Source organism: Ranitomeya imitator, chromosome 4 (assembly GCF_032444005.1).
Source record: "Ranitomeya imitator isolate aRanImi1 chromosome 4, aRanImi1.pri, whole genome shotgun sequence".
Classification (NCBI taxonomy): domain Eukaryota; kingdom Metazoa; phylum Chordata; class Amphibia; order Anura; family Dendrobatidae; genus Ranitomeya; species Ranitomeya imitator.
In genome coordinates this window covers 116,534,771-116,561,958 of record NC_091285.1, presented here as the reverse complement: position 1 = coordinate 116,561,958, position 27,188 = coordinate 116,534,771, and the positions used below count along the sequence as shown (strand labels likewise).

Below are 27,188 nucleotides of genomic sequence, written 5' to 3'. Positions count from 1 at the left end.
CACAGATTTGGCAATATTAATCTCCCCTTCTTTTTTTTATGGGAGACTAGTGAATAAATGTGGCCCACTGTTTTACGGTATAGTTTCTGTGGCAGAGAATAACTGACAGGTAACACAGACTGGACTGGCACAGATGCACAGATTTGCCAATATTAATCTCCCCTTCTTTTTTTTTTGTGGGAGACTAGTGAATATATCTGGCCCACTGTTTTACAGTATAGTTTCTCTGGCAGAGAATGACTGACAGATAACACAGACTGGACTGGCACAGATGCACAGATTTGCCAATATTCATCTCCCCTTTTTGCTTTTATATGGAAGACTAGTGAATAAATCTGGCCCACTGTTTTACAGAATAGTTTCTGTGGCAGAAAATGAATGACAGATAACACAGACTGGACTGGCACAGATGCACAGATTTGCCAATATTAATCTCCCCTTCTTTTGTTTTTTTTTTATGGGAGACAAGTGAATAAATCTGGCCCTCTGTTTTACAGTATAGCTTCTGTGGCAGAACATGACTGACAGATACCACAGACTGGACTGGTACAGATTTGCCAATATTAATCTCCTCTTCTTTTTTTTATGGGAGACTAGTGAATAAATCTGGCCCACTGTTTTACAGTATAGTTTCTGTGGCAGAGAATGACTGACAGATACCACAGACTGGACTGGCACAGATGCACAGATTTGCCTATATTAATCTCCCCTTCTTTTTTTATGGGAGACTAGTGAATAAATCTGGCCCACTGTTTTACAGCATAGTTTCTGTGGCAGAAAATGACTGACAGATAACACAGACTGGACTGGCAGAGATGCACAGATTTGCCAATATTAATCTCCCCTTTTTGTTTTTATATGGAAGACTAGTGAATAAATCTGGCCCACTGTTTTACAGTATTGTTTCTGTGGCAGAAAATGACTGACAGATACAACAGACTGGACTGGCACAGATGCACTGATTGGCAATATAAATCTCCCTTTTTAGGTGTGGGACAGTGCAGAAAAATACAGGCCCACTGTTTCACACTACACAGTTTCAGGGGCAGAAAGTGGCTTGAAGATATATATATATATATATATATATATATATATATATATATATATATATACAGTTAGGGCCAGAAATATTTGGACAGTGACACAAGTTTTGTTATTTTAGCTGTTTACAAAAACATGTTCAGAAATACAATTATATATATAATATGGGCTGAAAGTGCACACTCCCAGCTGCAATATGATGGTTTTCACATCCAAATCGGAGAAAGGGTTTAGGAATCATAGCTCTGTAATGTATAGCGTCCTCTTTTTCAAGGGACCAAACGTAATTGGACAATGGACTCTAAGGGCTGCAATTAACTCTGAAGGCGTCTCCCTCGTTAACCTGTAATCAATGAAGTAGCTAAAAGGTCAGGGGTGGATTCCAGGTGTGTGGTTTTGCATTTGGAAGCTGTTGCTGTGAGCAGACAACATGCGGTCAAAGGAACTCTCAATTGAGGTGAAGCAGAACATCCTGAGGCTGAAAAAAAAGAAAAAATCCATCAGAGAGATAGCAGACATGCTTGGAGTAGCAAAATCAACAGTTGGGTACATTCTGAGAAAAAAGGAATTGACTGGTGAGCTTGGGAACTCAAAAAGGCCTGGGCGTCCACGGATGACAACAGTGGTGGATGATCGCCGCATACTTAATTTGGTGAAGAAGAACCCGTTCACAACATCAACTGAAGTCCAGAACACTCTCAGTGAAGTAGGTGTATCTGTCTCTAAGTCAACAGTAAAGAGAAGACTCCATGACAGTAAATACAAAGGGTTCACATCTAGATGCAAACCATTCATCAATACCAAAAATAGACAGGCCAGAGTTAAATTTGCAAAAAAACACCTCAAGAAGCCAGCTCAGTTCTGGAAAAGTATTCTATGGACAGATGAGACAAAGATCAACCTGTACCAGAATGATGGGAAGAAAAAAGTTTGGAGAAGAAAGGGAACGGCACATGATCCAAGGCACACCACATCCTCTGTAAAACATGGTGGAGGCAACGTGATGGCATGGGCATGCATGGCTTTCAATGGCACTGGGTCACTTGTGTTTATTGATGACATAAGAGCAGACAAGAGTAGCCGGATGAATTCTGAAGTGTACCGGGATATACTTTCAGCCCAGATTCAGCCAAATGCTGCAAAGTTGATTGGACGGCGCTTCATAGTACAGATGGACAATGACCCCAAGCATACAGCCAAAGCTACCCAGGAGTTCATGAGTGCCAAAAAGTGGAACATTCTGCAATGGCCAAGTCAATCTCCAGATCTAAACCCAATTGAGCATGCATTTCACTTGCTCAAATCCAGACTTAAGACGGAAAGACCCACAAACAAGCAAGACCTGAAGGCTGCGGCTGTAAAGGCCTGGCAAAGCATTAAGAAGGAGGAAACCCAGCGTTTGGTGATGTCCATGGGTTCCAGACTTAAGGCAGTGATTGCCTCCAAAGGATTTGCAACAAAATATTGAAAATAAAAATATTTTGTTTGGGTTATGTTTATTTGACCAATTACTTTTGACCTCCTAAAATGTGGAGTGTTTGTAAAGAAATGTGTACAATTCCTACATTTTCTATCAAATATTTTTGTTCAACCCTTCAAATTAAACGTTACAATCTGCACTTGAATTCTGTTGTAGAGGTTTCATTTCAAATCCAATGTGGTGGCATGCAGAGCCCAACTCGCGAAAATTGTGTCACTGTCCAAATATTTCTGGCCCTAACTGTATATATAAAAGGGACTGTACTACAATTACTATCTCCCTACAGTAATCTCAGAAAAGTATGGCAGGCAGCAATAAAAAGGACTGCTGCACACTAAACTGTGGACAAATAAACAAGATAGCTGTGCAGAAAGGAAAGAGCAACAGGATCTGTGCTTTGAAAATAGCAGTTGGTTTGCACAGCAGCGTACAAACAGCAATGCAGCTATCAGGGAGCCTTATAAGGCAGCCTTATAAGCTACAGAGCTGATGCACAGAAATCTAGCCTCCACTGTCCCTGCAAGGAAAAGGTGGTGTTGGACAGTGGAAAGCGCTATAGCACAAGCGGTTTGGGGGTTTATATTCCCTGCCTAACGCTATCCCTGCTTCTGACGAAGCGGCAGTAACCTCTCCCTATGCTCAGATCAGCAGCAGTAAGATGGCGGTCGGCGTGCACACCCCTTTATAGCCCCTGTGACGCCACAGAAAGCAAGCCAATCACTGCCATGCCCTTCTCTAAGATGGTGGGGACCGACAACTATGTCATCACGCTGCCCAACACTTTGCGTCCTCCTTCATTGGCTGAGAAATGGCGCTGAACGTGTCATATGAAAAGCGACTTTGGCGCGAAGGTCGCCGACCGTGTGGCCGACCCCACTCAGGGATCAGGTCAGGTTTCATGAAACCCGACTTTGCCAAAAGTCGGCGACTTATGAAAATGACCGATCCGTTTCGCTCAACCCTAATTTTGACTGCTAAATGGAGAGTCCTGCTAACTGCAATTAAACTGCAGACTAACACTGTTGATGTTGTGAAGGCTTGTGCGGTACTTCACAATTTTGTATTATCCAAAGAACATGTTTCCATGGAGGAAAATGTGTCCGAAATCACCTTGCAGGATTACCACAACACAAGTTTTCAAGTTTTCGCAGTCCAGTTGCAGTCTCCAGAATGCGGGACAATTTTGCAGACTACTTCATGTCTCCTCAAGGATCAGTTGATTGGCAGTACGAAATGGTGTAAAATGTTTGATTTTTTTCACACTTGTAAATATACCATGTTTTTTGTTTTGTAACAAAACCTTTGGACTTTTACCTCGCAGTATTGTATGTTTTGTACCGGTACCCCTTTACACATTTTCTACTATTACTTTTACCATAAGCTTGGTGGTTTTTATACAGTTTTTTAAAAAAAGGAAAGATAATAAAATTGTTTTTAATCAAAAAAAGTTTTATTTATTTACAAGTTTTTTACAGGTTCTCATAATTTGGGGTGGAGATAGTAGCGGAGGGGCTGACAGACCACGTCCATAGTGGGGGACAGGACATCACGGGGAGGATCAGAAGTGGAATGGGTGGTGAAAACATGAGGCTGGGCAGGGAGTTGAGGTACAGATGTGGACTGTGGGAGGTATGGTGAAGGTGTTGGTGGGATTGGGAACGGTGAAGTTAAACGGGAAGAATGGAAAGGGGAAGGTAGGTACTGGAAAATACTGAGGGGGGAAGGAAGGAATGGCGAAGGAGTAGGAGGATGGATGGGAGGAGGATGGATGGGACGAGGATGGACGGGAGGAGGATGGACGGGAGGAGGATAGATGGCGGCATGAGAGAGGAAAGATGATGAAACATGAAGGGTAGGTGGAGGGGCTTGGGACATCGCCTGCGCTAGAGCAGTGTGGCAGCCTTGCATCACATACATTTGCCGGTCAGGAGTTAGATTTTCCATGTGCCTGAGGACCGACTGAAAAAACAGTGTCTTGGTGACAGGTTTGCATCTGAATGTATCCTATCCAGACGACTGCTGAGTTCAAGTATGCTTTTGTTAACCATATTGTACCCAGCAGATGTTTGCTCACCCAAAAGCTTGATGGCATTCTGGAAGGCTGCATTCAGATGCAAAAATACAGGTGCATAGCTTCTTTCCTGACCTCTCTGGCGCTGCCGTCCTGACCCCAAAGGTGTTCTAGATGTTGCGGCAGTGTCAGAGGGGTGGGGTAGGGAACTCTAAATCACCTGCAGCTTCAAGTGACGAAGCCCTGCTGCTCCAGCGCTGGTGGATGGGGCTGAGGGATCACACAAAAGGGAAGGTACAGATACAGAGGGGTCGGGTCTTTCGACGTGGTCCCTGGTGGCGGACTCCTGAGAGATCGCTCCAGAGGGGTGCAACTCAGATGCAGGCTCCCGAGTGCTGCAGACAGTGCTGAAGAAAAAAAATTAGTATCTTGATATTACAATTGCCCTTGCTGCCAAAAAAAATTGAAGGTTACACATTTTAACAGTTTGACTGAAAACATGTGGTGTTGAATATTTACCTTCTGCTCAGCAGCGTTGACCAGAGGAACGAGAGGGCTCTGGCATATTTGTACCTGCTCCTGCATCCTCTAGATCCACTCGGGGCCTGCATCTCCTTCTTAGGCCGGCATCACACTTGCGAGTTTTACGGACGTAAGAGCGCAGAAACTACGTCCGTAAAACATAATTGACGCCTCTCCATTATTAATTTGGCTTAATGTCACCTTACAATAGCAAGGTGACATTAACCCTTCATTACCCCATATCCCACCGCTACACGGGAATGGGAAGAGAGTGGCCAAGTGCCAGAATAGACGCATCTTCCAGATGTGCCTTTTCTGGGGTGGATGGGGGCAGATGTTTTTAGCCAGGGGGGGGGGGGGCAATAACCATGGACACTCTCCAGGCTATTAATATCTGCCCTCAGTCACTGGCTTTACTACTCTGGCGGAGAAAATTGTGCGGGAGCCCACGCCAATTTTTTCCGCCATTTAACCCTTTAATTTACTAGCTAGAACGGCCAAATTTTGCATATACACACTACTAACATTAGTAGTGTGGAATATGCAAAAAAAATGGTGATATGAGATGGTTTACTGTATGTAAACCATGTCTCATATCATGTCGGGTTTAGGAAGGAGAAAGCAAAAGCCGGTAATTGAATTACCGGCTTACTGCTATATCGCGCCGGATGAAATATTAATATATATACATTTATGTGTCTACTGACATATATATATATATATATATATATATATATATAGACAGTATATATGTTTTTTGGTTTTTTTTTACACATGGATCCCTTGTATAGCCGTATGTCGGTTTTGCAAGCCTGCAATAAAAACACGCAGTACGGATGACATACGGATTACATACGGAGGATGCCATGCGCAAAAAACGCTAAAACACCCTGCCTACGGAGGAGCTACGGACCACTATTTTCGGGACTTTTCAGCGTATTACGGCCGTAATATACGGACCGTATTTTCATACGCTGTGTGTGACGCCGGCCTTAAACTCCCTCTTGAAGCGATCCCTGAGTGACCGCCACCGCACGATAACCCTGTTACCTGGAAAGATAAAGCAAAAATTGGTTACTATACAACACATTAAATCATGCTAACATAAGTTAATGAAGTGTGAATACTTACGCGCTAGATCCTGGGCCCCAGCGTTGAGTTCTTCCCAGTTCTCCAGAACAGCACCGCACACTTCCTCCCATAGCCGTCGGGTAATGAACTGGTCAGCATGGCGGCGGTCCGCCATGTTCTACAGCGGCTCCCGATTTTGGACCTCTTGGATGAGGGTGTCCACATCAATCCCCTCCTCTTCCTCTGTTCGGGAGCATGCTGTGAAGCCTTTAACAAAAAAAAAAATTAAGAAGGGAAAGATTATACCACATGAATTTTAAAATTTACTAAACACCAACACCCCCCCCTCCCTCCAGACACAGTTTCAACCTCATAAAAAATTTCCCTCATTCAAAGTTAAAATACCAATACCCGAAATGTCAATTAGGATTACCCTACAGTTACTTTTTTCTAAAACCAGATAACATTTTCTATACCAAAGGTTTGCATTCCGCATTTGTATATAGAACCAACACCTTTATTGTATGTATATGCAGCGCCCCAGAGTCCTGGTCGTTGCAGTAATGTCGCTCTGCCACTAAGGGGAGTGATGTTATGTCTGTTTGCACTAAAGGAGTTCACCTGACCAGGTATCACAAGCACACATTACACTTCGCACTCCGGCCACCCGGGGGAGCAAAAGGCACTATGTATTAGGCCACTCCTCACACTGGTAAAACTGGGGGTCGGATAGGAAGTTAGAACAGAACGCAGCCTGGGAGAGCTCCAGGGAGGACCTGTCAGGGGTGGGTTCCTGGCAGGTACCTAGCAGAAAGAGTAGAATGTGACGGAGCCGCGCCTGCACTACCTTGCGGCGGCATCCTAAGAAAGGACAAGAAGAGAAGGATATTGTGGAGAAGTGAGAAACAAGATCAAAGCACAAAGGAGAGCCAGTAGGAGTCGTGCCCCGAGAACGGCAACATCCTACTGAGGCGCGTAGCCGGTGGCCGGAACACCGAGGAAATAACTGACTCCAAGCATTACTTCAAATACCGCAGGACAGTTGATTATAGGTTGGCTGTCTACCATACATCACCTAAGAAGACATAGGGGGCAAGCGTGGAGAGGGGCGTCTCTAGGGTCCCAGAATAGCTCCGAGCCTTCCCGTCAAACGGGTGCATCCTATCCAGTTAAACTTGGGGGATGGAGAGAGAGAGAGAGAGAAAGAACGAACACGAAAGTTGTGAGGACTATCCCGAATGCTCAGCAGGGAAGAACTACAACACACAGGCGCTAGTGGTAGGCACTGATTTCCACCTGCAAAGGGAACTCTGGATGTGCCCTCGGACCGGCCAGTCTCAGACAGCCCAGTTAGCAGTGCTCTGGATTGAGGATCCCGAAGTCTTCAGTAAAAGGTAAAGAGACTGCAACCCTGTGTCCTCATTATTAACCGCACATCGCACCATTATTATTATTATTATTATTTATTTATATAGCACCATTGATTCCATGGTGATGTACATGAGAAGGGGATACATACAAGTTACAAATATCACATACAGTAAACAAACTAACAATGACGGACTGATACAGAGGGGCGAGGACCCTGCCCTTGCGGGCTTACATTCTACAGGATTATGGGGAAGGAGACAATAGGTTGAGGGTTGCAGGAGCTCCGGTGTTGGTGAGGCGGTAGCTCCGGTGTTGGTGAGGCGGTAGCTTCGATAGTGATGAGGCAGCAGCGGTGTCAGTGCAGGCTGTAGGCTTTCCTGAAGAGATGAGTTTTCAGGTTCCGTCTGAAGGATCCGACTGTGGTTGATAGTCGGACGTGTTGGGGCAGAGAGTTCCAGAGGATGGGGGATATTCGGGAGAAGTCTTGTAGGCGATTGGATGAGGAGCGAATAAGTGTGGAGGAGAGAAGGAGGTCTTGGGAGGACCGGAGATCACGTGAGGGAAGATATCGAGAGATTAGTTCAGAGATATATGGAGGAGACAGGTTGTGGATGGCTTTGTAGGTCAGTATTAGCAATTTGAACTGGATACGCTGAGGGAATGGGAGCCAGTGAAGAGATTTGCAGAGGGGGGAAGCGGAGGAGTAGCGAGGAGAGAGATGGATTAGTCGGGCAGCAGAGTTAAGGATGGACTGGAGAGGTGCAAGGGTGTTAGCAGGGAGGCCACAGAAAAGGATGTTGCAGTAGTCAAGGCGGGAATTGATGAGGGCGTGCACAAGCATTTTAGTAGATTGGGGGTTGAGGAAAGGACGGATCCTGGAGATATTTTTGAGCTAGAGGCGACAGGAGGTGGAAAGAGCTTGGATGTGTGGTTTGAAGGACAGGGCAGAGTCGAAGGTTACTCCGATTCAGCGGACTTCGGGTACAGGGGAAAGCATGATGTCATTGACTGCGATAGATAGGTCAAGTAAGGAAGATTTGTGGGATGGAGGAAAGATGATGAGTTCAGATTTGTCCACATTGAGTTTGAGGAAGCGAGAGGAGAAGAAGGAGGATATGGCTGATAGGCACTCTGGGATTCTGGACAGCAGAGCGGTGACGTCTGGGCCAGAGAGGTAGATCTGAGTGTCGTCAGCATAGAGGTGGTACTGGAATCCATGGGACTTTATGAGTTGTCCCAAGCCAAGTGTATAGATGGAGAAGAGTAGGGGTCCTAGAACAGAGCCTTGGGGGACTCCAACAGAGAGAGGGTGGGATGAGGAGGTAGTATGGGAGTGGGAGACGCTGAATGTGCGGTTGGAAAGGTACGAGGCGATCCAGGATAGGGCGAGGTCTTTGATGCCAAAGGAGGAGAGGATCTGCAGTAGGAGGCAGTGGTCAACTGTGTCGAAAGCAGAAGACAGGTCTAGAAGGAGGAGTACAGAGTATTGTCCAGTAGCTTTGGCGGTAAGTAGGTCGTTAGTGATTTTGGTCAGGGCAGTCTCAGTTGAGTGATGGGGGCGGAAACCAGATTGTAGATTGTCGTACAACAAGTTAGATGAGAGGTGGGAGGAGAGTTCAGCATGGACGTGCTGCTCCAGGAGTTTGGAAGCAAATGGGAGCAGCGATATTGGGCGATAGCTGGACATAGAAGTTGGATCGAGGGTTGGCTTTTTAAGGATAGGCGTGATTGTGGCATGTTTGAACGCAGAGGGGAAGGTGCCAGAAGTTAGTGATAGGTTGAAGAGGTGGGTTAGGGATGGGATAAGTGTGGTGGTGAGGTTGGGGAGGAGGTGGGATGGGATGGGGTCGAGCGCACAGGTGGTGAGGTGGGCTTTGGAGAGGAGACAATTAAGTCCCCCTTCAGTGATGTTGGATAGGGAGGTTATGGGGTTTGGGCATTGGTCTGGTAGACAAAGGGGTTGTGGTGGTTGAACAATAAAGTCTTGCCTTGTCTGGTCGATCTTATTTTTAAAGTGTGTGGCAAAGTCCTCAGCAGAGATGAGGGAGGTTGGAGGGGGCAGTGGGGGGCGGAGGAGGGAGTTAAATGTTTTGAATAACTGTTTGGGGTTGTGGGATAGGGAAGATACGAGGGTTGTGAAGTAGGCCTGTTTAGCAGAGGTGAGTGCAGATTTAAAAGCGAGTGTTGCTTGTTTGAATACAGTGAAGTCGTCTTGCGAGTGTGTTCTCTTCCAACGCCGCTCCGCAACCCTGGACACTTGCCTTAGCTTTTTGGTGGTGTTATTATGCAAAGGTTGTCTATTGATACGTCGCGCTCTGCCATGGACGAGAGGGGCAATAGCTGATGCGAGGGTGGCATTGTAGAAAGCAGCGACACTGTCTGTGTCGTGGAGTGAGGATATGGATGCCAGTCGTAGGATGGAGTCAGAGAGTGTGTGGGTGTCTAGGTGTGCAAGGTTTCTGCGTGGGTGCGCGTGTTGCTGGATATGGATGATTGGTGAGGAGGACAGGGATGAGAAGGTGAGCAGATGGTGGTCGGATAGAGGGAGAGGGGAGGTGGTGAAGTTAGATAGAGAGCAGAGACGGGTGAATACCAGGTCTAGTGTATGCCCATCCGTGTGGGTGGCTGCGGAGGACCACTGAGTAAGTCCAAAGGATGAGGTAAGGGACAGAAGTTTGGAGGCTGTTGACTGAAGGGTATCAATGGGGATGTTGAAGTCACCCATGATGATGGTGGGAGTGTCAGCAGAGAGAAAGTGAAGAAGCCAGGTGGAGAATTGGTCAATAAAGGCAGTGGCCGGGCCCGGAGGTCGGTATATGACGGCCACTTGGAGGTTGGAGGGAGAGTAGATGCGGACAGAATGGACTTCAAAAGAGGGGAGGATAAGGGAGGGAAGAGGTGGGATTGGGTTAAAGGTGCAGTTTGATGAAAGGAGAAGACCCACTCCTCCACCATGTTTGTTGCCGGGTCGAGGGGTGTGGGTGAAGTGGAGGCCTCCGTAACACAGCACAGCAGGGGAGGCGGTGTCAGACGGTGTTAGCCATGTTTCTCTGAGGCCAAGGAAGGCAAGATTGCTGGAGAGAAAAAGGTCGTGAATCACATGAAGCTTATTGCAGATTGAGCGGGCATTCCAGAGTGCTCCAGAGAGAGGGAGCAGGGGGGTGGGCGTCAGGGGCACGGGTTTTATGTTGGAAAGATTGCGGAAGTTCATGTTGGATAGGGAGTGATAGGAGGGAGTAGTAATGGGAGGTATGAGATGTGGGGGTCCAGGGATGGGAGATATGTCTCCAGCAGTGAGGAGAAGGAGAGAGAGAGAGCAGGTGGGAGAAAGAGAGTGGCCGACTTGTTTTATGTGTTTGTTGGACAGATTTGAGGTTGAGGAGCAGGTCAGCAGGGGAGGACAGGTGGGGAGGTAAGAGGGAAGGGGAAATGATTATTAGGTTAGGGAGTGCTGGGATTTGTGATAGCGAAGGAGAGAGAGGACTAGTGGAGCAAACAATGTAGGGGCATAAGTAAACATGGCAAAGAAGTAAGATGGGTTATTAAAAAAGCTAGATCCAAGTAATAAGAAGTGCTTACTCGGAAGACGCACCAGAAGAAACAGAACATAGAGTGGGGTCCTGACTCCTGCCGTGACTAACTGCCGTTGAAATAACTGCGGCGTCTGTATGCTTAGCTGCCGTGATGCTTTGCTGCAGAGATGCGCGTGCCTGACCCCACACGCGTGCACCCCTTAAGATGCTACTAAATTTATAGGACTGACTAAAGGATCAGGTGAGAGGCACCATCACCACCTACACTACTGGGAAGCCCTGGGGATATACTTCACCTGTGGGAAGGTATACCATCTAGCTGCCATCACATCACCCCAGTGGACACCAAGCAGCGTCTGTCACCCTTACCGAATACCACAGGTGGCGTCACGAAACCTTAGCCAACTTTCATCACCCCTTTTATTGGACGTCCCTTAGCAGGGTCACGGACCGGGTCCAGCCACCGTGACAATCCTGGAACTGAGACAGGGAGGACCGGTGCCGAGTAGCCCGAGGCCCTGTGTCTAGGGGCGCTCCATATACCTAGTTTTAAATTATCTTGAAATCATACTACGGACAGTTTTGTGGAATTTTTATTACAATATTTTTTTGTTGTTGTTGGAAAGTAGGAGCTACACTGCTCTTTATTTTAAATACCAGTACAGTATGAAAAATAACAAAAATGCAGGACACACACATCACACAGCATTTATACCCACACAACACACATGTCACAGCACAGCCGTTCAAAATACCAGCACAGTATGAAAAATAAAAATATGCAGGGCGGGCACACACACAGGCAGAACTCATGCTGGATGGCAGTACTCACATGGCAGTCTCAGGCAGGGTCTTGCTGGCTGCTGGCAGGGTTTGTCTTGCTGGCTGCTGGCAGAGTCTGTCTTGCTGGCCGCTGGCAGGGTCTTTCTTGCTGGCTGCTGGCAGGGTCTGTCTTGCTGGCTGGCACTGTGCTCTGTCTCTGCTTCTCTGCTTGATGGCACATTGAGGAATGAAGCCCACCTGTCCTGTTTATATAGTTTTGGGGTTGTCTGGGAAAAGTATCTACTTTTTGGGGCATGCTCAATTAAAACAGCAGATTGGGGCGACGGATCCGCCAAATGAAGGATCGCAGCGGATCCGTCACCCACAGGCGGCCATTCTAAGAAATGGCGGACGCGACGGATCCGTCGTGAACCGCCATTTTGGCGCCGACAAAAAATGTTACAATGTTCGTCAATGTCTAGACAATGTCCGCCAAATTTCACATGGCGGATGGAACGGACTACCATCCGCCACAATCCGTCGCTAATGCAAGTCTATGGAAAATAGAGGATCCGCCAAAAAAAATGACGGATCCGATATTTGACAAAAATGGCTTTTTTTGTAGGACAAGTTGTACTTTTGAACGACACCATTGATTTTACCATATAATGTATTGTAAATCGGGGAAAAAATTCAAAGTGCAGTGCAATTGCAAAAATAGTTCCACAATAGTTTTGGTTTTTTTTACCATGTTCACTAAATGCTAAAACTTACCTGCCACTATGATTCTCCAGGTCATTATGAGTTCATAGATACCAAACATGCATAGGTTCTTTTTTATTTAAGTGTTAAATTTTTTTTCTAAATTTGTCTCAATTTTTCAGGGTCTGGGGCTGGGTGAGAGCTTATTGTATATTTCATGCCAAGCTGACTCTTTTATTGATACCATTTTGGGGTAGATACAATGTTTTGATCACCCGTTATTGCATTTTATTGCAATGTTGCGCCGACCAAAAAAACTTAATTCTGGCGTTTTTTCCTCATTATGCCATTTACCAATCGGATTAATTCTTTTAAAATTTTGATAGATCGGGGGTCCAGCAATCATGTCACTGGGACACCATTTGTGACACACTTCCAGAGCAATCATGTTAAATGGCGCTGTCAGAGACTGGCAATGACAGTTAACATGTTAATAGCTGCGGATGTATCGCAATTTCATCAGCTGACATGTGCCTGAAAATATGCGGGTTCAGCTTCAGAGCCCAAATCAAAAGGGGGACGCACGATATATGGCATATATGTATATGTACATCATATGTCGTGAAGGGGTTAAACCTAGAAATTAATATTTACATTTAACAAGAAACATAGCTGCCCTTACTGTTTGATAGTCTTCACATTTTTGGCATGATCCTGATCCTGTCAGTCTTGCAAATATCCTGCATTGAATATAGGGATTAGTCTCCTGCTAATCTGTTCCTTCTTCAGCTGATGGCTGACTTAAGCCACTTCCCTTTATCCAAGGGGGTGGTGCTTATTTCTCTTTTGTATCATATGAGTCAGGGCACAGTGGGGAAGCTTTGCTGCTTGCAGTTGTCTTATAGCAAGATGCAAGACAGTGAGGATGGACAGGAATGAGCTGCCGACACACAGAGAAGATTTTTTCATGTTTCTCAATTTTAAATATATAATATAGATTTAATATAAGACCACATAGAATCTGAAAATAAAAGGAGATTGACTGAGAGATTGATGGAATACTTATTACTTCTTGTGCATTTTCTGTGTTCAGTGTTCCTTTAATTCCCCTCATTTTTGAAGAACAATGGATTCAGCATGCTATTGCTCATGTTTAATGCTTCACATTTCTTGCTCTTTTTACACTGCTCAAAAAAATAAAGGGAACACTTAAACAACAGAATATGACTTAAAGTAAATCAAACGTCTGTGAAATCAAACTCTCCACATAGGAAACAACACTGTTTGACAATCAATTTCACATGCTGTTGTGCAAATGGAATAGACAACAGATGGAAATTATTGGCAATTATCAAGACACACTCAATAAAGGAGTGGTTCTGCAGGTGGGGACCACAAACCACATCTCAGTACCAATGCTTTCTGGCTGATGTTTTGGTCACTTGTGAATGTTGGTTGTCTTTCACACTTATGGTAGCATGAGACGGACTCTACAACCCACATAAGTGGTTCAGGTAGTACAGCTCATCCAGGATGGCACATCAATGTGAGCTGTGTCTGTCAGCATAGTGTTCACAGGATAGAGGCGCTACCAGGAGACAGGCGAGTACACCAGGAGATGTGGAGGGGCCGTAGGAAGGCAACAACCCAGCAGCAGGACCACTACCTTGTGCAAGAAGGAACAGAAGGAGCACTGCCAGAGCCCTGCAAAATGATGTCCAGCAGGCCACAAATGTGTATGTGTCTGCACAAACGGTTAGAAACCGACTCTATGAAAATGGTCTGAGTGCCCGACATCCACAGATGGGGGTTGTGCTCACAGCCCAACACTGTGCAGGTAGCTTGGTATTTTCCACTGAACACCAGTATTGGCAAATATGCCACTAGCCCCCAGTACTCTTCACAGATGAAAGCAGGTTCACACTGAGCACATGTGACAGATGTGACAGAGTCTGGAGATGCCATGGAGAGCGATCTGCTGCCTGTAACATCCTTCAGCATGACCAGTTTGGCAGTAGGTCAGTAATGATGTGGGGTGGCATTTCTTTGGAGGGCCGCACAGCCCTTCGTGTGTTCGCCAGATATAGCCTGACTGCCATTAGGTACCGTGATGAGATTCTTGTGAGACCATATGCTGGTGCGGTTAGCCCTGGGTTCCTCCTAATGCAGGACAATGCCAGACCTCATGTGGCTGGAGTGTGCCAGCAGTTCCTGCAAGATGAAGGCATAGAAGCTATGGACTGGTCCGCCCGTTCCCCAGACCTGAATCCGATTGAACACATCTGGGACATCATGTCTCACACCTTCCACCAACGTCACATTGCACCACAGTCTGTCCAGGATTTGGTGGATGCTTTAAGGTACCGTCACATTTAGCGACGCTGCAGCGATCTAGACAACGATCGCTGCAGAGTCGCTGTGTGGTCGCTGGAGAGCTGTCACACAGACAGCTCTCCAGCGACCAACGATTCCGAAGTCCCCGGGAAACCAGGGTAAACATCGGGTTACTAAGAGCAGGGCCGCACTTAATAACCCGATGTTTACCCTGGTTACCAGTGTAAATGTAAAAAAAAAAAAACACTACATACTTACATTCCGGTGTCTGTCGCGTCCCCCGGCGTTCTGCTTCCCTGCACTGTAAGCGCCGGCCGTAAAGCAGAGCGGTGACATCACCGCTGTGCTCTGCTTTACGACCAGCCGGCGCTGACAGTGCAGGGAAGCAGAACACCGGAATGTAAGTATGTAGTGTTTGTTTGTTTTTTACATTTACACTGGTAACCAGGGTAAACATCGGGTTACTAAGCGCAGCCCTGCGCTTAGTAACCCGATGTTTACCCTGGTTACCAGTGAAGACATCGCATAAAAAGAAAATGGGGGCACCACGGTCAGTGGGACTCAAACCCTGGACCTAAGCAGTACCGAGTATAAATAGAACAAAAGAAAAAGTAGGCCCAAAAAAAGGGGAGTCCACCACAAAGGCAATATATAAATATATAACCAACACAGCTTTATTACACAAATATGCAAAGGACAGAATACACATTAAAAACATTAAAAAGGGAAAAACTGAACCCCATGTTAAACACAGGCCCAAAATAAGGCCAAAAAGCCCACACCTACCCAAACAGAGTACAATACATATGCCTATAGACTGACACTAACGCAAATACCAGCGTGAATAAGAAAAGTCCCTACAAATAATAACAGAGGGACAAAAGAATGTCCTGGGGTAAGGACACATAACACAACAGGTTAATATATTATGCTGGCCATATGGGCAATATCAGTAGCACAATGAGCACATAGATGCGGCCGTGCCGGCGGTGGACTAAACATGTAGTACACAAAGTGTAAAGTCTGCATGTAGTCCAGTATCCACCAAACAAGCACTGACCGCCCAAAATCCAAAGGCCCCGTGGAGGGAATAAAGAGGACAAATACTACCTCTCCAAAACAGGGCAACAAGGCATATGGACCCTAAGAGGGAAAAGGAGCGGGCACCAGGCACCCAACGCGTATCGCCACGCACTGGTGGCTTCGTCAGGGGTAATGCCTGCAGTACCTGTCCTGCACCTATATAACCAATAATCAGCGACTTACCGAGTAACAGCTGCAGAGCGGCTGAGTGCGTCGCATGGAGAGTGCATAGCGGCAATTCTACCAGCCGGGCCCGGCATGTGTGCACTGCGCATGCGCCGGCGTCCAGGAGCGGAAGTATACACTTCGCTCCTGATCACCATGGCAGCACGCGCACTGCGCTAGCGTGCACCATCTAAACAGATGCAATGAGCGCTGAAGACATATACAGAAGAAAGGAACGTACTCAGTGATAAAAACAGCGGCGCCCAAAGGGGCATAATGACTACAGGGAAAACATACGGTCTAAGGACATAAATAGCTAGAAGAGCCCGATACAAACCTTGACACCAGAGGGGTACAAACTATATCTATAGTCTGGAGAATAAAGGAACCCCGATAGAGAGAGCAATAGCCCTAAAACACATATGGCAGACAATGAACAATGATAGCCATAAGGGGCATGTACATACGAAGCGGACACTGATCATACCCAACCCTATTGAGCAAACCTCAAAACTCCTATCGGACAAATAGTAGGAAACGGTGGCAATGAGGGGCATGTATATACAAAGCGGACACTGGCAATGCCCAGCCTATTTAAACAGACCCCAGTAAAATAAAAAATAGAAAAATAATACAACTAAAACACATATCAGGCAGATAAACAATAATGGCAAAGAGGGACATACACACTGATGAAACCAAGTCCAATAAGTTGTAAAGGAGAGTCCATGCCCTAGGCCAACCTGTATGCGCAAGGAGGGGAAAGAAAAAAAAAAAAAGGAAACAAATATACACAAGTATAAATATACAAATTGAACTGAATAGTGAGCCGGAGCCCGTCAAAATCCACTGAGGGGACAAATATCAAAACCAATGATGTTGTGTCCTATTGCTTATAAATGCCGGTAAATAGCAGATCTTCGTTGATGCCATTGGCGATGACACAGTCCAAATCGAAGATCCACTTTGATTCCCGCTTCAAAAGTTCAGTGGTAGCGTTTCCTCCCCGAATGTTCATATGCACTGCCTCAAGTCCTAGAACCTTCGTGCCAACCCATTGTGCATCATGCTCGGCCAAAAAATGCGCAGCCACCGATGTAAGGGTTTTCCCCATTGCTTTATCCCTTCTTGCCGTGGTGATGGTGGAGAAGTGTTGCTGAATTCGTCATCTTAGCTCCTGGGTGGTTTGGCCCACATAAACTTTTGGGCAAGGGCATACCAACGCGTACACCAAATTCCGGGATCTGCAATTGAAATAGGCCTTGATGGGGGTCTGTAGAGACAAAGAGGGCACCATAATTCTTTCATCACCACTGGTATATGGACAAATATTACAATTGCCACAGGGGAAAGTGCCCAACACTCTGCCGCCTCTATGGAGTTTTGTGACTGGACGCTGGAAATTACTATGACTCAAACAGTCCCTAAGGCTCCTGGCCCTCCTGGCTACTAAGTTAGGCCGCGGGGCAATATGGGGAAGCAACTTAGATTCACTTTGCAGAATACCCCAATATTTTGATAGAATGCCCCGTAGGTCCTGCCACTGGTTATTAAACATAGTGACTATCCCTAGTGGTTTGTCATTAACCTTAACCCTATTCTGCAAAAGGTCCCCTCTGTCAATATTCAGATATCATGATTAAGGGTGCTTTGCCACCTGAAACGCGTAGATAGATAGTGTTCTTATCCTTATTGTGCTGATGTTTTTATCCTCTGCTTCTACATGAAGTGAATAAAGTACTAAGTTTTTACTTTTCACTGTCTCGTTGAGCTGGATATTCTTTTTTTGCTTTTTCAATATTGTTGGCCGCAGAGAATGCACGGGAGATAACCCGTTTAGGGTATCCCCTTTCTCGGAAACGTGCAGTGAGATCCCGTGAATGCATGGTAAAATCCCGAAATTCACTGCAGTTCCTCCTAACCCTGTAGAATTGGCCCTTAGGGATACCTGTTTTGAGGTGTAGCGGATGGAAACTGTCAAAATGCAGCAGGCTATTGGTTGCCGTAGGTTTTCGGTGCAGGGTCGTAAAAATCTTCCGCCCTCTCACCTGCAATTTCAAATCCAGAAACTCCATGTCCTGCTGGGAATACTGTGAGGTAAGGCGTATATTCCAGGGGTTATTGTTCAAAAGGTCCACAAAATCCTTACATTGTTCCAGGGTGCCTGTCCAAATAAAAACAACATCATCAATATATCTAAGCCATTTGATGACATGCTTAGAGAAGTGTTCCAGACAGAACACCCATGTGACCTCCCACCAACCTAGAAACAGGTTGGCGTACGAGGGGGCACACCGATCCCCCATAGCGGTGCCCCTCACCTGCCTGTAAAATACACGATCAAAGATGAAATAATTCTGATTCAGGACAAATGACAATAGATCCAGGATAAACGAGTCGTGTCCTCTATCACCAGTGGAATTGGAGTCCAGGAAGAAGGATACAGCACGTAAGCCCAACTCGTGTCCAATGCAGGTGTACAGAGATTCCACGTCGAGGGTGACAAGCCACGCCCCCGACGGGATCTCCAGATCTTGAAGTTGCACGATGAGAGATGTGGAGTCCTTGATATGGGACTTGAGTGCCACAACTAGAGGCTGGAGAAAAAAATCGATGTAAGAACACGGCCGCTCAAGTAACCCCCCTATCCCTGAAACTATAGGCCTACCCGGGGGTGCCTGTAGGGACTTGTGCACCTTTGGGAGCATATAGAAAGTTGGGGTCCTGGGGTGTTGGCTAGTCAAAAAGTCTCGTTCACGCTTATTAATGATGTTACGTGTGTGAGCAGCCTCCAGTAGACGGCTCAGTTTGCCCTGGAAAACAGATGTAGGGTCAGAGGGCAACACTTGATAGCACTCCACATTCCCCAGTTGGCGCATAGCTTCTTGTGTGTATAGATCAACTGGCCAAATCACCAAGTTACCCCCCTTATCCGCTTCATGGATTACAAAGTCCCTGTTGGAACCCAATCTAGCCAGGATCGCCTGATCTTTATGGCTAATATTCCTCCCTCTATTGGAATCAAGCCTAAGACTGTGTACCTCTCTGCAGACAGCATTGAAGAAACTCTGTACTGCCGGACATAACGTCAACGGGGGAGTAGCTTGTGATGGAAGTCTTCCAGTAAATTTTCTTCTGGGCTGGCACTCATCACCCTCTTCCAGCAGGTCCAAGAGGTCCCTCAGGACCAATCTGTCAGCCAAAGGCAGCTCATCTAGAGTGGAAGGACGATGGTACAGCAATTTAAAAGTTAACTGCCGGCAAAACAGATAAACATCCTTAATGAATGTGAACTTGTCAAGCCCACTTGTGGGGCAAAAAGAGAGGCCTTTCTCCAAGAGAGTGGTCTCACGTTCTGACAGGACATATTCTGATAAGTTAATAATCTGTAACTTACCAGTAGCCGGCAGTGGCTCTGAGGTTAACGCCTCCTGTTCTGCCGCGTCTCTCGTTGGTAACGGGGTGACCACACTTTGCGATTCCGAGTGCGCCTTTTCTGGGCCGTATCTCCTCCTGCGGCCCCTCCTATGCCTTCGGTGTCGCTTAGCTGAAGACATCGCTGAATCGGCGTCACACACGCCGATTCAGCGATGTCTGCGGGAGATCCAGCGACGAAATAAAGTTCTGGCCTTTTTGCTCCGACCAACAATGTCACAGCAGGATCCTGATCGCTGCTGCGTGTCAAACACAACGATATCGCTATCCAGGACGCAGCAACGTCACGGATCGCTAGCGATATCAATGTTAAGTTGTTCAGTGTGAAGGTACCTTTAGTCTAGGTCTGGGAGGAGATCCCTCAGACCATCTGCCGCCTCATTAGGAGCATGCCCAGGCACTGTAGGGAGGTCATACAGGCACGTGGAGGTCACACACACACCAGAACATTTTCTTGTCTTGAGGCATTTCCACTGAAGTTGGACATCTTGTAATTTGATTTTCCACTTTGATTTTGAGTATCATTCCAAATCCTGACCTCCGTAGGAATTTAATTTTGATTTACATTGATCATTTTTATATTTTATTGTTCTCAACACATTCCATTATGTAATGAATAAAGATTTCCAAATTTTTCATTCTGTGATATCTAGGATGTGGTATTTTCGTGTTCCCTTTATTTTTTTGAGCAGTGTATTAATCTCACAGTGGAGTATTATATAAATCTCCAATGTTTAAGTTTATTTGTAAACCATTTCCTTCATAGATTTCTCAAATAGCTGAATAACTTTTCTAATTTCACGTGATTTACTTTTCTAGTTAATTAAGGGCAAATGTAATTAAACCAGTATTGCATGACCGTCAGAAATCTGTATAGTCTAGTTACCATGGTTCACTGCATTACTTTTTAACTATCTACAACTAATTCATTTTTCTGTCTTACAGCTAATTACAGGTGTTCAACAGACCTCTGAAAGACATAATCAAGCATTTATGGCATTAGAGGGTCAAACCATAGTGAAGCGACTGCATGCAAGCATAAGGGAAAAACTGGGAAACTGGTTTGCAACTACAGTTCCTATAATTGGAAAAGGAATAATGTTTGCAATCAAAGAAGGAAAAGTGACAACGGGAATGTCCAGCATCGCCAGTGAAGACAACAGGAAAATTGCTCTTGTGCTTAACGGAGCTCACTACTTGGAAAAAATGTACTATAACATAGAGGGAAAGGACACCCATTATTTTGTCAAAATCGGCTCATCCGACAGCGATCTAGTCACCTTGGGTTTGACTACTGGTCGCAAAACACTAGATAGTGGAGTTAATGTCACAGTCTCTCAGCCAACTTTGCTGATAAATGGAAGGACTCGCAGGTTTACAAACATAGAGTTCCAGCATTCCTCTCTCATTTTAAACATTCGCTATGGGCTGACTGTGGACACCCTTGATGAAGAGAGAGCACGAGTTCTTGACCAAGCACGTCAACGAGCATTGAGTGCAGCTTGGGCAAAAGAGCAGCAAAAGGCTCGAGATGGGAAAGAAGGCAGTCGCTTATGGACTGAGGGTGAAAAGCAACAGCTTCTAAGCACAGGAAGAGTTCAAGGATATGAAGGCTACTATGTCCTCCCAGTGGAGCAGTACCCAGAACTAGCAGACAGCAGCAGTAACATCCAGTTCTTGAGACAGAATGAAATGGGAAAGAGGTAACAAATTAATCTGCTGTCATTCGTCTCTGGATGAATCAGTAGTAACGAAACTGTTATCTCCTCTCCTAAGGAGATGAAGACCTAAATGGGGCACTAGGCTGAATTGTTTTGAGACAGGTAAGTAGCATGAAAGCTCACATTTTCTGAGCTGAATGGTACTGACAACCACAAATCGAAGTGGACTTAAAACCTGATTTCAAATAAAACACAAATAAACATAAAGTACCCCTGTGATATTACCCACTTCTTCTGGGTCTCTGTTAAAAAAAATTATAATCAAGGCGTCTGTTACCTCACTTCTTTGACATGTGGGGAAACTACAGAAACACAAAATTCCAAGTGGCTACCTTTCCAAGATCTTTTGCTGAAAACTACTAAGACTGCTTCTTTGATAAGTATTCCAATATTTTGATTTCTGAAGAATGCTTATTGTATTGGAAAAAAATGACTATGGAGAGATTTGTAGAAACAACTCTAAAACTAAGAGCACTGGATAGACTCTGACAAGAAAACACAAACTTTACTTGCACTCTTATCCCAAAATGCTCTTAATTAACTTATTCATTAAGTGGGTAGAGTGTGATGTGTGAGTCAAATGGCTTTCACTACAGTTAAATTCATCCTCTTGTTTGTATTTGAGAAATCCATTGTGGACAATACAGTATAACACAGTTACAGGGTGTAGTCTGTTTAGAATCAGTAGTTTGTTGGTATCAGTTTCAGTAGAGATGTGGGCATTGTCACACTATCGCAAATGGGCACCACTCCTGATCACCCTGTTCATATAAGAAGGCCAGATGGCAAAATCACTGTTTCAGATTAAAACTAGAAATGTGTTTGTTTGGTCAAAACAATAAACTGAGACAATCACCTTACAGTCACCACAAAATGATTATGAACTTTGGTATTTTTTTTTTTTTTTGTAATATACATGTATGAGCTGTTCATTGAGTTTTTATATTATTTTAGTTTGCTGCTAAATGAAAATTAGAGACAGGCAAAGATTTATGGCAAAGTGTTTAAATTGTTTATACATAAATAAAGTCTCTAAACCTGTGGATGTCTTTCTCTGGAATCTGGCCTATATTTATGTTTTAATTCTTTGTGTTTGGACCAGATGGAAGTTATGCAAATTGTCTTTTCAGAGAGGAAGAGAACTAAAACTCTAGTGCCACCTATTGTAAGGTATCAATCCTACAAGTCAATGTCGACCCTTTAACGAGTCTTGCCATATGACTTAGGATAATAGCCAAACCAGGATCTCAATTTGCAGACACTGTGTTTCGGGGTACTGCCCCTTGTCAGTGCAAAGTGGAGATCTGGTTTGGCTGTGCGAGAGGCGTCTGACCGATATCCAAGAAGTATTGTTTCTCCTTGTGGAGATTGACGTGCTAAGCATGCCGAGATGAGGAGACTTAAAGCCGCAATGCTCCTCTGGGAAATATGCTAATTATGCAAATTGTCTCTTCAGAGAAGAAGAGAACTAGAATTCTAGTGCCACCTCTTGGAAGGTAGCAATCCTACAAGTCAATGTTGACCCTTTAACGAGCCTTGTCACATGACTTAGGATAATAGCCAAACCAGAATCTCAACTTGCAGGCACTGTGTTTCGGGGTAAGTGATGAACCCTAAAAGTTTAAATTTTGACCACAGGAGATTTTTATTTACTATTTTTGCTCATATAGTGTGGACCAAACTGCAGTATATCTCAATTTCTCCATATGTGTTTGGTTTTTAATGGATTTCACATGTAGTGAAGATCACTTGAAGAAACATTCATTGCATAACTTACCAAGGCACCTAAGGTTCCCCGCCCACCAAATTGGGACCTGAGGTTCCCCGCCCACCAAATTGGCACCTGAGGTTCCCCGCCCACCAAATTGGCACCTGAGGTTCCCCGCCCACCAAATTGGCACCTGAGGTTCCCCGCCCACTAAATCGGCACCTGAGGTGCCCCGCCCACCAAATCAGTCCTGTGGGGCATCCAAATGTAAAACTCTTGCAGGGGCAGCCAGGGCACCATTCCAAAGCACTATCTGTAGTTCCTTCAGGAAATACCCATCTAGTTATAGTGCTTTGGAACAAAGCACTATATTGTAATCCGAACGTAGTTAACTTCTTCTTATTCTTCTTCTTCTTATTATTATTATAGTGCTTTGGAACAAAGCACTATATTGTAATCCGAACGTGGTTAACTTCTTCTTCTTCTTATTATTATTATTAGGCTTTTTTCTGCAATTAATGCGGCCCAAAGCCAGCGTCCACGAGAGGTGTGCTAAATATTTTTCGTGTCGATCGGATTTGTAGTTTTGACGCAATTTGCATTTGAAAATTTTTTTTCCCGTCATTGGAATGCATTGTCTCAATGTATTTCAATGGGGAAATTTTCCCATAGGGTTATTTCTGAGGCAATTTGAAATGTAACTGCCACCTGGGCTGATTAGCTCATTGCAAAAGTAAGTGCGCCCCCGATGTGCAAAAGTAAGTGCGCCCCCGGTGTGCAAAAGTAAGTGCGCCTCGGATGTACAAAAGTAAGTGCGCCCCGGGTGTGCAAAAGTAAGTGCGCCCCGGGTGTGCAAAAGTAAGTGCGCCCCGGGTGTGCAAAAGTAAGTGCGCCCCCGGCCCCAGGTGTGCAAAAGTAAGAGCACCTCCGGCCCCAGGTGTGCAAAAGTGCGCCCCCATCCCCGAGTGTGCAAAAGTAAGTGCGCCCCAGGTGTGCAAATGTAAGTGCGCCCCGGGTGTGCAAAAGTAAGTGTGCCCCAGGTGTGCAAAAGTAAGTGCGCCCCGGGTGCGCAAAAGTAGGTGCGCCCTGAATGTGCAAAAGTTAGTGCGCCCCGGGTGTGCAAAAGTAAATGCACCCCAGGTGTGCAAAAGTAAGTGCGCCCCGGGTGTGCAAAAGTAAGTGCGCCCCCGGCCCCGGGTGTGCAAAAGTAAGTGCGCCTCCGGCCCCGGGTGTGCAAAAGTAAGTGCACCCCCGGCGCAAGTGGCCTCAGCAGGTCCCCAGGGGTTAAGCTCAACCCTTAGGGGCTACAACTACCAAACCAGCGCCTGAGGGGCACCCAAGTGTGAAAGTCTTGCAGGGGCAACCCGGGCACCATTTCAAAGCACTATCTGTAGTTCCTTCAGGAAATACCCATCTAGTTATAGTGCTTTGGAACAAAGCACTATATTGTAATCCGAACGTGGTTAACTTCTTCTTATAGTGCTTTGGAACAAAGCACTATATTGTAATCCGAACGTGGTTAACTTCTTATTCTTCTTATTATAGTGCTTTGGCACAAAGCACTATATTGTAATCCAATCGTAGTCAACTTCTTCTTATTATTATTATTATAGTGCTTTGGAACAAAGCACTATATTGTAATCCGATCGTAGTTAACGTCTTCTTATTATTATTATAGTTCTTTGGCACAAAGCACTATATTGTTATTCCACCGTAGTCAACTTCTTCTTATTATAGTGCTTTGGTACAAAGCACTATATTGTTATTCCATCGTGGTTAACTTCTTATTCTTCTTATTATTATTATTCAGTCTGCAATTAACCCCTTAGTGACAGAGCCAATTTGGTACTTAATGACCGAGCCAATTTTTGCAATTCTGACCACTGTCACTTTATGAGGTTATAACTCTGGAACGCTTCAACGGATCCCGCTGATTCTGAGATTGTTTTTTCGTGACATATTGTACTTCATGTTAGTGGTAACATTTCTTCGATATTACTTGCGATTATTTATGAAAAAAATGGAAATATGGCGAAAATTTTTAAAATTTTGCAATTTTTAAACTTTGTATTTTTATGATTTATCAGAGAGATATGTCACGAAAAATAGTTAATAAATGACATTTCCCACATGTCTACTTTACATCAGCACAATTTTGGAAACAAAAATTTTTTTTGTTAGGGAGTTATAAGGGTTAAAAGTTGACCAGCAATTTCTCATTTTTACAACACCAATTTTTTTTAGGGACCACATCACATTTGAAGTCATTTTGAGGGGTCTATATGATAGAAAATAACGAAGTGTGACACCATTCTAAAAACTACACCCCTCAAGGTTCTCAAAACCACATTCAAGAAGTTTATTAACCCTTTACGTGCTTCACAGGAACTGAAACAATGTGGAAGGAAAAAATGAACATTTAACTTTTTTTTGCAAACATCTTAATTCAGAACCATTTTTTTATTTTCACAAGTGTAAAAACAGAAATGTAACCATAAATTTTGTTATGAAATTTCTCCTGAATACGCCAATACCCCAAATGTGGGGGTAAACCACTTTTTGGATGCACCGCAGAACTTAGAAGTGAAGGAGCGCCGTTTGACTTTTTCAATGTAGAATTCTCTGGAATTGAGATTGGACGCCATGTTACGTTTGGAGAGCCCCTGATGTGCCTAAACAGTAGAAACTCCCCACAAGTGACACCATTTTGGAAACTAGACCCCTTAAGGAACTTATCTAGATGTGTGGTGAGCACTTTGAACCCCCAAGTGCTTCACAGAAGTTTATAAAGTAGAGCCGTGAAAATTAAAAATCGCTTTTGTTTACACAAAAATGATCTTTTCGCCCACAAATTCTTATTTTCTCAAGGGTAACAGGAGAAATTAGACCACAAAAGTTGTTGTGCGATTTCTCCTGAATACGTCGATACCCCATATGTGAGAGTAAACCACTGTTTGGGTGCACCGCAGAGCTTGGAAGGGAAGGAGTGCCGTTTTACTTTTTCAATGTAGAATTGGCTGGAATTGAGATTGGACGCCATGTCGCGTTTGGAGAGCCCCTGATGTGCCCAAACAGTGGAAACCCCCCACAAGTGACACCATTTTGGAAACTAGACCCCTTAAGAAACTTATCTAGATGTGTGGTGAGCACTTTGAACCCCCATGTGCTTCACAGAAGTTTACAACGTAGAGCCGTGAAAAAAAAAATCGCATTTTTTCTACAAATATGATCTTTTTGCCCACAAATTTTTATTTTCACAAGGGTAACAGGAGAAATTAGACCACTAAAGTTGTTGTACAATTTCTCCTGAGTACGTCGATACCCAATATGTGGGGGTAAACCACTGTTTGGATGCACCGCAGAGCTTGGAAGGGAAGGAGTGCCGTTTTACTTTTTCAATGTAGAATTGGCTGGAATTGAGATCGGACGCCATGTCGCGTTTGGAGAGCCCCTGATGTGCCTAAACAGTAGAAATCCCCCACAAATGACCCCATTTTGGAAACTAGACCCCCCATGGAACTTATCTAGTTGTGTGGTGAGAACTTTGAATGCCCAAGTGCTTCACAGAAGTTTATAATACAGAGTCGTGAAAATAAAAAATATTTTTTTTTCCACAAAAAAGATATTGTAGCCCCCAAGTTTTTATTTTCACAAGGGTAACAGGAGAAATTGGACTGCAATCGTTGTTGTTCAATTTATCCCGAGTACGCTGATGCGCCATATGTGGGGGTAAACCACTGTTTGGGCGCACGGCAGAGCTCGGAAGTGAAGGAGCGCCGTTTTGGAATGCAGACTTTGATAGAATGGTCTGTGGGCATTATGTTGCGATTGCAGAGCCCCTGATGTACCTAAACAGTAGTAACCCCCCACAAGTGACCCCATTTTGGAAACTAGACCCCCCAAGGAACTTATCTAGATGTGTGGTGAGAACTTTGAATGCCCAAGTGCTTCACAGAAGTTTAGAATGCAGAGTCGTAAAAATAAAAAAAAATTTTTTTTTCACAAAAAAGATATTGTAGCCCCCAAGTTTTTATTTTCACAAGGGTAACAAGAGAAATTGGACCCCAGAAGTTGTTGTCCAATTTATCCCGAGTACGCTGATGCCCCATATGTGGGGGTAACCCACTGTTTGGGCGCACGGCAGAGCTCAGAAGGGAGGGAGCACCATTTGACTTTTTGAGCGCAAAATTGGCTGTCGTGTTTGGAGACCCCCTGATGTACCTAAACAGTGGAAACCCCCCAATTCTAG

At 44.9% G+C, this 27,188-nt stretch overlaps 1 protein-coding gene across 4 annotated transcripts in view; it reads left to right on the top strand.

The window, feature by feature from the left end:
- Window positions 1–22,272, top strand: part of TENM2 (teneurin transmembrane protein 2) — a 3,136,407-nt gene extending 3,114,135 nt beyond the window's left edge. For all 4 annotated transcript variants that reach the window (XM_069763919.1, XM_069763918.1, XM_069763915.1 and 1 more), the window contains one exon: window positions 20,456–22,272. In XM_069763919.1, the coding sequence (XP_069620020.1) occupies window positions 20,456–21,217 (762 nt within the window). In that variant the 3' untranslated portion in view covers window positions 21,218–22,272. The remainder of the gene's footprint in view (window positions 1–20,455) is intronic.
- Window positions 22,273–27,188: the final 4,916 nt, after the last annotated feature.